Source organism: Vitis riparia, chromosome 2 (genome assembly GCF_004353265.1).
Source record: "Vitis riparia cultivar Riparia Gloire de Montpellier isolate 1030 chromosome 2, EGFV_Vit.rip_1.0, whole genome shotgun sequence".
Taxonomy (NCBI): Eukaryota; Viridiplantae; Streptophyta; class Magnoliopsida; order Vitales; family Vitaceae; genus Vitis; species Vitis riparia.
In genome coordinates, this window is record NC_048432.1 from 9214796 (window position 1) to 9230528 (window position 15733).

Here is a 15733-nt window from a genome sequence, read left to right on the forward strand (position 1 = left end):
CAAAACATAATATAAATAAATAAATAAATAAATACTCTCTTATTGACAAATTTCCTTAATGAAAAAGATAAGTTACTAAAATCAAAGAACCAAATTCTTTTAATTAAACAACTAAATTATAGGGAATTCGAAAATTTAATTCCATAATTTCACCTATAAATAGGGGAGAATTCCTTTAATGAGAGGCCTTCTTCATATCAACAAAAACCACTTTACACGGAAAAAAAGCTTCACAAAGAAGAAAAAACTTTATAAAATTTCACACATGATTTTTGTCGTTTAACGAGTTCATTTGGGAATAAGTCACTTATGGCCCTTGATTGATTTTCAAAATCAAGAAAACATTTTCGTTATCTTCTAAATTGTGATCAAGGTGAAAGAATCTATATTCTTTTGTAAAATAACATTGCCACAAAGATTGTACCCCATAATTTATCACTCTTACTAAAATATTTTGTTTCACATATTTTCTATTGTTTTGCTTGCATTGTAAGACCTTTACGAATTTTGTGCGTATAAATTTCCGGCACACTGAATATGACAACTTTGCCTCTCATCTCTTCCTCTAAAAAAGTGATCACTAGTAAGACGATGACATCCAAAAAGACTCAAGCTATGCATGTTAACAAGGGTGATGATAATATTGTCCTTACCCAATCAACACACAACATCTCTATGGGCCTTATGACCCACAAAAAAAATAAAATTGACTATTGTACATTCGGAAAAGTTAGCAAGCGAGCACAATTGATCGAAAAGAATGAGGACACATGACAATTACTAGCCAGTCATCACCTTGGCCTCTTTGGGAGCAAAAGGTTAAAGTCTTCATGGTAGGGAAAAACATTCTTCCATAAAGGACTTCAGGGATAAATCCCTATATTCTATTGTTGATGTCAACTCCAACACTGACTCACACTCTGGATCACCGATTGGAAAGTTAAAGGAGAACGACTCATCTAACCATTTCGACTATTTTACTTCTTTATTCATAGTGACTATGCCAGTAATGACAACAGACACTATGTACATAGAAGAATGATTGGTTGAGATGGCTTGCCATCACTAAACTCACCAAGACTATCGAGGAGAAAAATCTATAAATAGCATCTCTCATGAGCAAGGTTGAGACATATGCACAAAATACGATTGAGTTAAGCTAAGAACTTACTATTTGAAGACTGCATTTTTAGGTGATGCATCGCATGCATCTAAATCAATGCAAATTGGGAGGTAAACAGTTGAATCTACTTTAATGACATCACTACCTATCCAACAACTTCAGGACATGATTACTAATACCATTAGTGTCACACACTAGGTTTCAAACCGAATAACTAATACTTAAATACAACATAAGTGCTCCTGAAATTAGGGATACAAAATTTTAAATGTTGAGTTCTTGGTTGATTTTGTGTAAAAAGAGAATGTGGAAACCTGTTATAAAGAAGTATACATCCTGTAATAAACTTTGTAACTACTAGTTAACAAAATATGATATGTTTCACAAAGAGAACTTGTACCACATTACTTTGCATATACCAAAACCTCATGGTTCATTATAGGTAGCCCATACTACAAGTGTACATGGCAAATATACATTACATCATTCCTTAAAAAATATTTAGTCTTCGTATGATACAAAGGCAAAGCCTCAAAACACTTTCAATGTGAGCAAACAACATCCAATCAACAAAAAAGCAATGCTTAATCATTATTCTCAGCATAGGTCTTCTGACTTCCATCTAAAAGTGGAAGGGATAAGGTGAGTTCACAACTTAGTAGGAAAGTTTATAACCATCCTATGCATATCCTTAAAACCTTGAATTAAACATATAATAGCATGCATGATAAACAATTTTTAACCATTAACAAATATGTAATAATGTCAAACATGTATGCATGTTGTTAATGGTTTCATCTCTGTTTTCCCTCATCCATCCTTTCACACCTGATAAACTGCTAACCCCTACCAATGTACATATCAGACATCAATGCTCCACAAGATACTCGGTCATAATAATGACTATTCTGGGACTATCACCCAAGGGTAAGTCTTACCCGGTGTCTTTTAGGACTAATACCCAAATGCAGGACCAACCCTATGTCTTTAGGGACTAAAACCTAAGGGTAAGACCAACCTCGTGTCTTTAAGGACTAAAATCCAGGGGTAGGCCCAACCTCATACACCCACATCGGAGTGTCTTTCTCGAGGGCTTTAGGGACTTTCACCTAAGGACCCACGGTCCCATATAAACAATATATCAAAGAATAGTGTTTGTAGCTTCACATAAACACTTCCCACATATCAATCAATTCTTTTGGATATCATCTATCATTATTCTATATCGTTCTTGCAATGCAACCACATCATGAACCATTTTCTCAATATTGAACCATGAATCTTCATGCCAATATATGTTCAAATATCATTGCAACATTTCAATACAATAAATCGAGATATAGTGACACCTTAAAAGACTTCATGAAATCATATAAATGACATGAAATTTCAATAACTATTTCAAGAAAAGTAACCAAGATACACCATGGAACGACATAAAATTCCCTACCTTACACCAACTTCCCATTTATGATTCTTCTATGTAGGCGATCTTTACCTATTACAAGGAACTAAAATGAAACAACATAGTTTAGGTTTCCTAACCATGAAAATTTATACAATTAAAATTTATGACATTTTCTTTCTTGCTATGCCCACAAGTTTTCAAATCAAGTTTTAAAATGAATTAAACAATCTTTACAATGCATATTAATGTTCCCTAATTAATTACCAAACACTAATTGTTTTTACTTTCCTTAAACCTAATCCATTAGCAAGTCCCAGATGTCCAAATAAACCTAATTAATCACATGCTTTACTAATCTACTTTTCAACCAAACCAAACCAAACTAAATAAACATGCATGTTGATTCTTTCATCAAAGATACTTAACTTCAAACACTTTAAACCTTAATAATTAATTTTGATTTATAACTAAAACGTGTTTATAACTAATTACATTCAATTTTTAAACAAACTTTACCATTAATTTGTTTCAAAATATCATTAGGAACCCAAATACCAAAATCACAAAATTAATCTTCTTCCTTACCTTAAATTTTTACTTTCTCTTTCTAACCCAGGCTCCTGCAAAGACGGGTAGCAAATGAAGGTTGCTAGCCCTTATAAAGAGGTCTCCAAGCTGCCAAGCATGAGGTGGCAGGCCATAAGGCTGCCACCAATCTCAATTTTCCCAAAATTGTTATTTAGTCATTTTAGTTATCCATTATTAAACCTATAGTTGCCCATTAGTCATTTAGGTTTACATTATTCTAATCAGCTCATAAGAACCTAATAAGCATGCTTAAGTCATTAACTAATCCCACTTAACCTTAATCAAGGTTTAATTCATAATTAAACATGATTAGCATTAAACTAATTTTAAAATCTAATTAAGCATGTTTAAGTACTAAGATAATCATTATTGCCTATTTAATTCATTAGTACTAGGTATTACAATTAGAACACAATATGGCGGATCCTCACAAAGTACACTCATGTACTTTAAGCCTTACATCAAGAGAATTGATAACTAGTATGCCTATAGATTATCAACCTCCAAAGTTCCAATCAGTTGATGGAAAGAGAAATCTAAAGCAACATGTTACCCATTTTAATTTGAAACAATGCAAGTACAAAGCGTGACCACTTGATCAAATAATTTGTTTGATCCCTCCAAGGGATTGCCTTTGATTAGTATACCAATCTTAGCACCCGAGTGCATTGACTATTGCGACTAAATGGTACATGAATTCCTCAACTGCTTCTATAGCACTCGATGAACTACAAGCATGAGGGAGCTTACCAATACCAAGAAAATGAAAGATGAGTTGATTGTTGACTACATCAATCGTTGACATTCCTTAAACATGGACTGTAAGGATAGGTTATTTGAGGTATCAATTTGTGGAGATGTGCATACAAGGCATGCATTTGGATTTTCTATACATCCTCCAAGGGATATAACCTTGCACCTTCTAATAGTTGGATACACGAGCACATGACAAAGCTTGTTATAAAAACAAATGAAAATGAAAGCATGTCTATAGAAGAAATTGAAGATGATACTGTTGGGGGCAAAAACATCACCAAAGAAGATGAAGAGTGTGTGACATCAAATTTTACTACAATTGTTTTGAATCCTCGGCACTCCAATGATGTTCCTTAAAGCATAAGTCTAAATTCCATATTACTTCTACTTTACAAGAGATTAAACTGTAGTAGAAAAAATATATATATTTCTTGGCTAACTTTTTAAACCAATGAACAAATTCTTTGCATTAAAGAAGTTAAATTTAAATATTTTAAACTAAAATTTCCAACTTCTCTAAATGTATGTGTTTTTTTTTCCTTCAACATTAGACATTCTCAAAAGAAAGATGCAACCCAGAAGCTAAATCCAAAAATGAAGCTTCAAAAGTCAAGATCAAACTCCAAACATTATTCAACAAGCTTATAGAAGGATATCAAACACAATACAAAAGTGTTATTCATCCACCTTCAAGGCCAAAGAAGACAAAGTCGGGTTCTTCAAAACACTCGATGAAATTATTGATAAGTTTACTTGAGACAAGTCATCATTGACCCTTGATTAAACTTTGCTTCAGGAACACGTGTTTACCACCCTTCGATTAAAATCAAGTCTAACCTCATCATATTCTTCAACAAACTCATGGAAGAATATCAAACATAATACAAAAGTGTCATTCATCCACCTTCAAAGCTAAACAAGATAAAGTCGCATTCTTCAAAACACTCGAGGAAATTATTAATAAGTTTATTTGAAATCAATTCCTCATAGACCATTGATTAAACTTTATTCCAAGAACGTATGTTTACCACCCTTGGATTAAAATCAAGTCTAAGCCTGACACATTCTTCAACAAGCTTATGGAAGAATATCAAACACAATATAAAAGTGTCATTCATCCACTTTCAAGACTGAAAATCAAAATGAATTCAAACTTCTTTTGTTCTCTAAAATACTTAAGAAATATCTTCATAAGTTTGGTTGAGAATAAGTCATCTTTGACCCTCAATTAAACTTTGCTCTAATAACACATGCTTACCATCCTAGGATTAAAATCAAGTCTAAGCTTGGCACATTTTTCAATAAACCTATGGAAGAATACCAAACACAATACAAAAGTATAATTCATCTACTATCAAGGTTAAAAATCAAGACAAATTCAAAAGACCTTCTTTTGTTCTCCAAAATGCTTAAGACAGATTTTCACAAATTTGGTTGAGAATAAGTTATCTCTAATCCTAAATTAAACTTTGTTTCCAAGAACATGCATTTATTGCCCTTAGATCAAACTAAAAAAATAAAATGACTCTAGCTCTTGGCCCGCATGAGCTTAAACTACATATGACACCAAGAAAAAAAAAGGTCTACAAAGTTGAAAATCTAAAAAAACGACTTAGGCAAAAATTAAAACATATGCCGCAAGTCTAATTTTTTTAGTTTTAGCAAAAGTTAGAATGATAAAAAAAAAAAACTACATTTGACTTAATCCCTTCTCTTTGAAGGGTATGCAGGCAACTTAGGGAAACTACCGTGTTCAGTCATTACCATTATAAAAAAAAAATGCATCAAGTGAGGGGTTAATTTTAATTGAGTGTTGAAAGTACAACACTATGCAACATCAAGTTATAACTTGCCTACATAAGTGTTAAGTGCAGTTCCAATTTCAATTAAGTTTTGAGAAGTTGGACATCATTATGCATCTAAGTCAAACCAATTTGTAAGAGTGAAGACCTTTGCACTTAAGTCATATCAAATCTTGAAAGTGCAATACTGTGTAGCGTCAAGGTTATGAGTTGCTTACATAGGTGTTAAGTGTAATTCCAATTTCAATTAAGTTTTGAGAAGTTGGAATCATTACGCATCTAAATCAAACCAATTCACATGAGTGAAGACCTTAGCACTTAAGCCATATTAAGTGTCAAAAGTACAACATCGCACGACATCAAGGTTATGACTTGCTTACATAGGTATTAATTGTAGTTCCAATTTCAAATAAGTTTTGAGAAGTTAGACATTACTACTCATCCAAATCAAACCAATTTGCATGAGTGAAGACCTTTTACTTGAACCGCTTTAAGTGTCGAAAATACAACATCGTGCAACGTCATGGTTATGACTTGCTTACATAAATGTTAAGTATAGTTCTAATTTTTACTTAAGTTTTGAGAAGTTGGACAATACTATGCATTTAAGTCAAACCAATTTGCATGAGTGATGACCTTAGTACTTAAGCCGCATTAAGTGTCAAAAACACAACATCGAATAGCGTCAAAGTCATGACTAGTTTGCAGGTGTTAAATATAATTTCAATTTAATTAAATGTTAAAACTTGAACATCCCTATGCATTCACATCAAGTCAATTTGCACAGGTAAAGACTTTAGCACATAAATGTCGAAAATACAATACCACTCCGCATTAGAGCTATAATTTGATCACATGAGGGTCAAACTTTAAATATTCATATTTTTTATGGATATTTAAGTTTATTAAATAAAATTCATCCTCAAGTGTTTTGGTGATTTTTTTTTTTTTTTAAAAAAATTATCTAAAAACAAATTCATCTCTACAAATGATGAAGATCAACACATGTTCAAGATGGTGAGGATCCATTGTGTGAATCCACTATAACATATATTTATATATGTTAAGGAGTTGTCTAACACATGTCATGGTACAGCTCCACTAGTGTTACTCCACTCATGCCCCATCATCCGCATGCTCCAAGGATGAAAGCCTTCTCCAAGAAAGTTCAAATTGGATTTCTTAAATTATTGTCATCTTTATATATAAATAAATAAATAAAAATAGGGAGGATAAATTGGAAGAAAAGATGTCTGTGAAAAAAGGAAAGTGAATGTTCAAATTAGAAAATTTTCTGTTAACACAAGATCTTCCTTTGATACCAAGTGGAAAGAAAGAAAGGAAACAAAATAATGTTTGGGAAAAGTGGGAAACATATATTTTTAAAATAGGAAATTTCCTATCAAAATATTTCTTTGAAAAAAAAAAAATTAAAGAAGAGCAAATGGTAACTTCAAGACCCACCTCATATACATTGTAGGGCATGTACATGATATGTCTTGAAGTGGGGGTATTTGTAAACATAAAATTTTTTAATAAAATAAATTAGCACTAAATTAGTCTTAAAAAAATAGGGCTCCTCAATGCAACAAAATTTGGGATCGACAAGTGATAGGTCCTAGACACATTTGGCATATGATATATATTTAAAAAGTGACATGTGATGAAATTTGGAAGATTACAAAATTTATTCTTACAAATAAAATAAAATCTTCTAATTGTTGTTAAAAGAAAATTTAAAATAAATAAATATTCTCTCATTGATAAATTTCTAAAGGAAACAAATATTTCCATTAAAGTCAAAAGAGAATAAAAATAAATAAATAAATATTTTATTGTTGACAAATTTCCTTAATGAAAAATATAAGTTACTAAAATCAAGAAACCAAATTCTTTGAATTAAGCAACTAAATTTTGGAAAATTCCAAAATTTAATTCCCTAATTTCACCTATAAATAGGGGTGACTTCCTTCAATGAAAGGTCTTTGGATCGGAAAAAATGACTTTACACCAGAAAAGAGGCTTCACAAAGAAGAAAAAACTTCACAAATCTCCCTCTAAGTCTAAGAAATAAGAGAAGTACCATACATGCGATCTTCGTCGTGCAATGAAGTCATTCAGGAATAAGTCACTCTAAACCCTTGATTGACTTTCAAAATAAAGAAAACATCTTCATCATTTACAAACGCGATTTTCACCATTCAATGAGTTCAATTGGGAATAAGTTACTTGTGACCCTCAATTGATCTTCGATATAAAAAAAAAAAAGTTTTTCGTATTCTAAATTATGATCAAGGTAAAAGAATTAAAGAGGCACATTCTTTTGTAAAAGAATATTAGCACAAAAATTGTAACCCACAATTTATTACTTTTAATAAAATGTTTTGTTTCACATATTTTTCTATTGTTTTGCTTACATTGCAGGACTTTTGTGAAATTTGTGAGTACAAAATGTTAGAAGACGAATATTGCCCCATTCTTTTTCCTCTTTCCATCGTGCCTTAACACCAACTCATCTTCTCCTCCTTCCCATGCTCTTCTTCTTTCTTCTTTCTCTTCCTTGCTTCATCTCATCTTCCTCTTAATTTTTTTTCAACTACAAAACATATGAAAGGACGAAAAGAAGGACGACTATGGCGTTCCATAGATGGCTGTTGTGACCAATGGGTTGAGAAAAAAATTGAAAAAAAAAAAGGTGAGAGAGAAGGGAGTGGCCATAACATGACTATCAATCATCGTTGATCCGACAAGGGCATGACCAAGCACTACCCCCTCTTTTCACATCCACCTCTCTTTTAAAAATAAAAATAAAAAATAAAAAATAATATGAAAAGACAACATTGGGCTCTTGGCACAAACTCCATAGAACTTGGGCCACCATTTTCATTATTTCCAAAATCATGCCCCTTTATGTAATTTCTCCTTAGATTTTCTATCTTCCCAAACTAGGGTTACTTACAAGAACTAGCGAATGGTCATATAACCTATCAATAGGGATGTGCATAAAGTCCCTAACCGAGTCATGACAGGTTGCTTGAGATGTCATTGCCATGAGCCAAATAAGCATGAGGCCATTGCATGGGCCACTTCAGATAGGTTTGTCTTGAAGCCTGAGTTTGTTTTCTTGGCGAGGAAGGGTAGGCTTTGGAATTAGCTCGAGAAGACCATGTAGTATCCAAATTAAGTGTGACCCTTGACCCAAGGGCTCATTAGGCTTTACGGCATCCCCTTATAAGAATGATCATTTCAAGAGAGAAACTGAGTTGAAAAGCTGATTCAAAGTTGGGTTAGAAATGGTTTGGTTCCTAAGGCCTGCTGCAGCCGAAAGGCACGATATGAAGAAAACAAAAATGGAGTAGTGTTAGGCAGGCATTGATCATGGACAGGAGAAAAAGTTGGCATACACGTTTATGATTTGGCAAATGAAGGGTCGGATCGACAAACCCAACCCATTAACTTTATGCCCTTTTCGACACTTCATATGAAAACTAAAAGCTTTCCTCACACGCAACCTCATCATCTCTCATAAATGCCATCACCATCACTTCTCTCTCTCTCTCCTTTCCTCACAAATTCAACTACCTCACAAGCTTTTGCAACTTTCCTCAATATCTACATTTTCTATATGCGATTTCGGTTTTTAAGAGGCAATTCTGGTTTAAATTTAATTTTTTTCCTTTTCTATTTATTTATTTTTATTAATCCAACATGCCATAAAAAAATAATAATAATTTAAATCTAGTTTATAACACTACCTATTTGGACCGGGGTTTGTATTCCTAGAGCTTCCATCAGTTTTGTCCTATGTTGATTCTTGAAAAGTTTAAGAAAAAATAAAAGAAATAAATATGCTAAGAAAATATATATATATATTTAATTTTTAAACTTATTTTATTTTATATAAATATTAAACTATTTATAAACATGGTAAACCATTTTGCTTACTAATTTTTCTTTCCAATAACCAAACATAACCCTTCAATTCTCACAAAATCTTAGAATATGTTTAATAAATGTTTTTGAAAAGAGTTCTAAAAAATCTTTTGAAAATTGTTTTCTAATGTTTTGTAAAACAAAAGTTTGTTTAGAATTCTAAAATATTTTTAAATTTTTTCAATATTTAAAAATATTTTTAAAAATTAATTTTTATATTTAATGTTTTGTTTTTAGTCATTCTAAATGTTTATATAATTATTTTTTAAAATAATTCTTAAAAATAAATAAAAATAATATAAAATAATTACAAAATATTTTCAAAAAACAACTTGTATTTTATGAATAACCAAACAAGCGTTTAATAAAAAATTATATATTATTATATCTTTATAGTCCTATTATCGTAGAGAGATTATAGTAATTAGAGAAGTATACTATGTAGATAAATAAGTGAGAAAAAAAAATTAAATTAATTGATTTAAATTTGATGAGGTGTACATCAGGGATATGATTAAAATCTATCCAAATTTTAAATTATGAAAAAGAAATAAATAGATAAATGATTATAACAGATGGATAATAAGGAAAAAAAAATAATAAACGGCTGAAAAAGAGAGAAAATTTAGGGGTAGGAGGGCGAGAGCAACGCCAGCGTGGCATGGAACACGCCGCCGTTAGTCTCGGACGCGGTTTTTCGCCGGCATCTCATCCACCTTTCCGCTTTTTAGCCGTTATTTTGACGCTGAATCCCCTCTTCCGAAATTGCCCCTCAACCTTCCACACAATTATGAAAGCCCCTTACTTTTCTGGTGGACGATTCTACCCTCCTACTACCAAATCCCCTCCGTTATTCACACCTTGTTCGGCTTTTTACCGTGTTTTTGACGCGGTGTTTGTTTTTTTATGTTGAAAAAAAATTAAATATTTTAATTTTTTTATTTAATTAAAAATAATAAATTAATATTAATCGATATAATTAAAATAAATTTATTATCAATAAATTTAATTTAATTATGTTAATGATATCAACATATTACTTTCAACTGAATTAAAAAAATTAAAATATTTAATTAAATAAAAGAAAGTTAAATATCCAAAAAAATAAATAAAAAATACACACTAAACTATATCAAACAATAATTAAAATAAAAAGGAAAAAATCTTTACATTAAATATTCTATTAAATGCCAAACAATTTTTCATATCAAAACTTTATAACTTAATCATAATATTGCCTTTTTATCTCCTTTTTTTTATTTTAATTTTTAAATTAAATTCTTTTTTAACAAAATTATAAAATATTTTTCAAAAATAGTTACTAAATTTTAAAATAATCTTATTTTAATTATATTAGACTATTAGTTAGAGTAAAGTCCTCTAGAATAAGACAAAGTAGGAGACTTCGACATGGCTCAAGTTGGCCAAATTATAAATTAAATAATTAATAGAGGACCCAATGCATGAGACCATTCTCTCAACCACTCTCTTTGATAGAAAAGAAAGTATTATGATTGTCATTAGTAGTATTAACCACATTTGGGGGGTTCAGCATCACTATCAAAATCTAAGCACTCTTTCTCATCATCTAGTGGGGTGTCTTCATTATTAATAGTTAACACTTGGGGGGCATGGTATCGTTCAAGGAGTCTCGAGTGTGTATGTCATTGCAGTTGAAGATAATAAAATGTGGGTGTATGACTAATCTCTTTCCAACCATTTGTTTAATCCATTTGTGTAGTGTAGTCATCTAGAATTAATTGGAGGTGACGGTGGACATATGGAAAATCATCCTTAGAACGAGTCTTGTAATATGATATGTGTGCCGTTTGATGTGAGAGCTCTTTGTGAATTATTGGATGAAGTCCAAAACTTATGAGGGGATGGCCATGATAATAAAATTTTATTCCTATCCCAATCTCTATCCATACAATTAAATCAATTGATGTAGATTTCTCTCAATAATTATATATGGGTTCCTTTGGAAAACCTCTAAATAATTAGGGTTGGTTTTGGGTGGGTTCGAGAAAGATGACCTTTAATTTGTCGTTTCAAGTTTTCAACTTAATTTACTTTTTATTTTTATTTTTTTCTCCAACTTTTATAAAGACTAAAAGAAAATTTTAATCTTATGAGCATATTTGACTTTTACCTGAGTCACCTTTTTAAGTTTTCAACTTAGCAGACTTTATTTTTTTATTTATTATTTTTTGGGATCAGAAGTATTACTGGTTTTAAGTTTGATCCAAGGATGATAAATACATGTTCTCACAATAAAGCTTAATTGAAGATTCTAATTCCGATCCGATTATTTAGATCAATTCTCATTTTTGTCTTAGAAAAGAAAGAAAAAAAAACATTAGACGAAAATGGGAAATCTCATGCTTGCCCTACCCTCTCCAATTCAACTCAATTTTAAAAATGTTGTAATTATATTAAAAATAATTATTATAATTGTATAAATAAATTATAAATTTTTATAATTTATTTTTATGAGAAATAAAATAAATTCTCAATAAGGTGGGACAAGTCTCTGAATAAACTCATCCCTTTTTCATTTTTGCTTACACACCTTTAAAAAGATGGATATCTAATTAAAAATAATAATTGAAAAACACATGTTCCATTCGTGTCACTATAATTTACAAATTAATTTAAGTTATAATAGAGGAAAATGCTATAATATAGAAGTTTAGTGTATTATTAAAATTTGATTTTTAAAATCTAAAAAAAAAAGAAAGAAATTCACTTAAATTATGTTTGATTTTTAAAAAGTTTGAAGAAAAATGTAAAAGAAATAAAATAAATAAAAAATAGAAGAAAAGACGAAGAAAAATAAAAAATAGATTTAAAATCAATGAATTATTTTTATGTATGGATTCAAACTTTTTTTTTATTTAACAATTTTATATAAAATTAAATAATTTTAAAATATATAAATTTTTTAATAATTTTAATTATATTTATCTTTCTTTCATATTTTTTTATAATAAAATCAAATAAAAAAAATCATTTTTTTTTTGTTTTTTTTACTATTTTTTCTAAGAATCAAACATAATCTTAATAAACCATTAAAATACTTTTTTAATTCATATCCCAATATAAATTATTTCCTTAAAAACATTTCTATTAATAAAAATACTATAAATAGAAATGGTTCTACAACGGAGGTTATTAACTGAAGCTTTGGATAGAAAAGCAAAGAAAACAAAGAAAGCAAAAACAAAAACAAAAAAAAAGTAAAAACATTATTGTTTTGCTTGTTTACATGAGTGCCACGTATGAATAAGTCAATCATTGACAACCAGACAATCAATAAAAAGGGCGAGAAAGCAAAGAAACCACCACAAAGATAATTTTGGATAATTTGAACAGACAGAGACTTGCCACCCAAGTTTGTTTCCTACAATGGCACTCCCGTGATTTTGTGGACAGGTCAAGGTCATTTCCGTCTACTAAATTCAATTCTATTCAAACCTAACCGCAGCCATCCAAACGCCATTGCCGTATATAAAATCTTGCAGAGAAATAACAGAGGAGAGGAGAGAGAAATCATAATTACGATTTTTTTTTTTTTGAAAAAAAAAATGATGGGTCAGCTTCCAGTAATACGCAATTTCTCTCTCTTCTTCTTCTTCTTCTCTTTCTTCTGCGCGGCCTCCTCCTTCAACCTCTCCGTCATCTCGTTTGATCAGGGCTACACCCACCTTTTCGGCGAAGGCAACCTCGTCCGCTCCTCCGACGGCAGAAGCGTCCGCCTCCTCCTCGACCGTTACACCGGTAAGCTCCATCTCAAGCCCTTTCAATTATATGAAATCTTTTGTTCGTCCAAATTATATTTTAATTTTTGGAAATCTTCAGGGTCTGGTTTTATATCGGCCAACCTGTACAACCACGGATTCTTCAGCGCGAACATCAAGCTGCCGTCGGAGTACACGGCCGGCGTGGTGGTAGCTTTCTATGTAAGCAATAAAGATCGTTGGGGGTTGGATTGTTTAGAGTTTAGATAGAGGATTTGGTCGAAAGGGTTTATAAAGTTTATTGCTCCTGTTGTTGCAGACATCGAATGGAGACGTGTTCGAGAAGACGCACGATGAACTGGACTTCGAGTTCTTGGGGAACGTAAAAGGGAAGCCATGGAGGTTTCAGACGAACGTGTACGGAAATGGGAGCACAAGCCGTGGAAGGGAAGAGAGGTATCGGCTTTGGTTCGATCCAAGCAAGGAGTTCCATAGATATAGCATTCTCTGGACGGCCAAGAACATCATGTGAGCCTTTTCCTTTCTCTCTCTCTCTTTCCCTATCTATGTATCCATTTTCTTCGTCTTCTTTTTCGGTTTGGTTGTGTTTTGGCCTAATGTTTGACCTCCAACATGGTGTGCTAATTTTTTTTTTTTTTTTCTTTCTTTCTTTCTTTCCCTTTTTGTTTCTTCTCGTTTATGGGCACAAATTATTCCACTCAAAAAAATTAATTTCTTTCTTTTTTTTGATTGATAAATTTATGATTTGTTCATAAGTGGTTCAACATAAGTGAATTTTTGCATATTGGTGAGTAGGGTTTTAATAATTTTGGTATCAAATTAAGGTGTATTGGGATACACCTTGTATGACTTGTTTATTAATTAAGATAATTGTAATCATCCCAAAAGTCTGAGCTGCCAAAATTTGACTCCAAATTCAGCAACTTCCCATTATGAATAATAATGGGCTTGAAATTTCTTTCCTCAATGGGTATAGCTTGCCATTCTACCCACTAAATCTGAAGAGACCTTTTGTGGGATTCTCCACCATTTACAGCAATGATCATGCCTAACCTAGCCCTTGTTAAAGATGCCTTTTTTTCTCACAAAAATTCTACTTTTTGAAAGTTTGAATCTTTCTGCAACTAAATCTAGTGTCCCAAATCTTTCAGATTTTATGTTGATGAAGTTCCCATAAGAGAGGTGATTCGCAACGAGGCGATGGGTGGCGACTACCCATCAAAGCCAATGGCATTGTACGCGACCATATGGGATGCCTCCAACTGGGCCACTTCAGGTGGCAAATACAAAGTGGACTACAACTACGCGCCCTTCGTCTCTGAATTCTCCGATTTCGTGCTCGATGGCTGCCCTGCTGATCCACTTCAGCTAGCATCCGCCGGCGGCTGCTCCGACAAGGATGCTGAGCTCGAGAGCAATGACTATTCCGCCATCACCCCACTTCGTCGCATCTCCATGCGCAAGTTCCGCCAAAAGTACATGTACTATTCCTACTGCTACGACACCCTGCGCTACGCTACTCCCCTACCGGAGTGTGTCATCATCCCTTCCGAGAAACGTCGGTTCAAGGACACTGGGCGCTTGAAGTTTGGAGGCAGCCACAAGAAGAGCTCCAAGCGGAGGTCCCGGGTGCCGGTTGCCACCACCTCAGACCGCCAGGCTGCTGCATAAATACGAGTCATTCCATTTGTCATCAAAATTCAGATGCTATGGTGGTGTTGGTTCCTTATTTTTATTTTTATTTTTCATTTTTCATGTTTGTTTATATAAAGTGAGTATATGAATTAAATATTTAAACTTGATTGTTGGTTGATTAAATTATATTATAAAGTATTAATTTTGTTCTAGTAATTGATACGTGTTGGTGTTTTGGATACACATCTTTTTGCATGAATGCATTAGTAAAAAATGAGTGTGAAAGTTTAAAGAAAATTTGGATTATAGAAGGGTTTTTTTTTATCTCCATTTTAAAATAGAGAGTTAAAAATAGGTGTTTTTTATAACAGTTTTCGAAAATAGATCTAAAAAATAGTTTTTCAAAACAGATTTTAAAAATATTTATTGATATTTCGTAAAATAAAAATCTATTTAAAATTTTAAAATATTACTATTTTTTTAAAAAATATTTATAAATATATTTGTATAATTATTTTTTAAAATAATTTTTAGAAAAAGATAAAAAAAATTTAAAACAATTGATTTTGAAAACACTTTATTTCCCATTTTTAAAAATAAAAAATAGAAACTAATTTTATACTTGTCGAACGTGTGGGACACGTAATCTTCTTTCCACCTTTCTCATCTCACCTTATAGTAAAATACAAATAATTGAAGGAAAATGAAACGCAACATATAAATGAGT

The 15733-nt window shown here is 31.6% G+C and overlaps 1 protein-coding gene across 1 annotated transcript; it reads left to right on the forward strand.

Moving 5' to 3' along the window:
- Positions 1 to 13177: 13177 nt before the first annotated feature.
- Positions 13178 to 15247, forward strand: LOC117927850 (probable xyloglucan endotransglucosylase/hydrolase protein 30). Its single transcript, XM_034847546.1, has 4 exons — positions 13178 to 13390; positions 13472 to 13572; positions 13670 to 13878; positions 14523 to 15247. Exons 1-4 carry the CDS (start codon positions 13198 to 13200, stop codon positions 15040 to 15042), a joined length of 1023 nt encoding a protein of 340 aa, XP_034703437.1. The 5' UTR covers positions 13178 to 13197; the 3' UTR covers positions 15043 to 15247.
- The last annotated feature ends 486 nt before the right edge of the window (positions 15248 to 15733 follow it).

What these genes read in the sequence shown, in the direction of transcription:
- LOC117927850 (XM_034847546.1), top strand. Translation starts at nt 13,198, where the DNA reads ATGATGGGTCAGCTTCCAGTAATACGCAATTTCTCTCTCTTCTTCTTC. An exon ending in CCTCCTCGACCGTTACACCG is followed by an intron (nt 13,391 to 13,471) that starts GTAAGCTCCATC and finishes GGAAATCTTCAG; the next exon opens with GGTCTGGTTTTATATCGGCC. An exon ending in GCGTGGTGGTAGCTTTCTAT is followed by an intron (nt 13,573 to 13,669) that starts GTAAGCAATAAA and finishes CTGTTGTTGCAG; the next exon opens with ACATCGAATGGAGACGTGTT.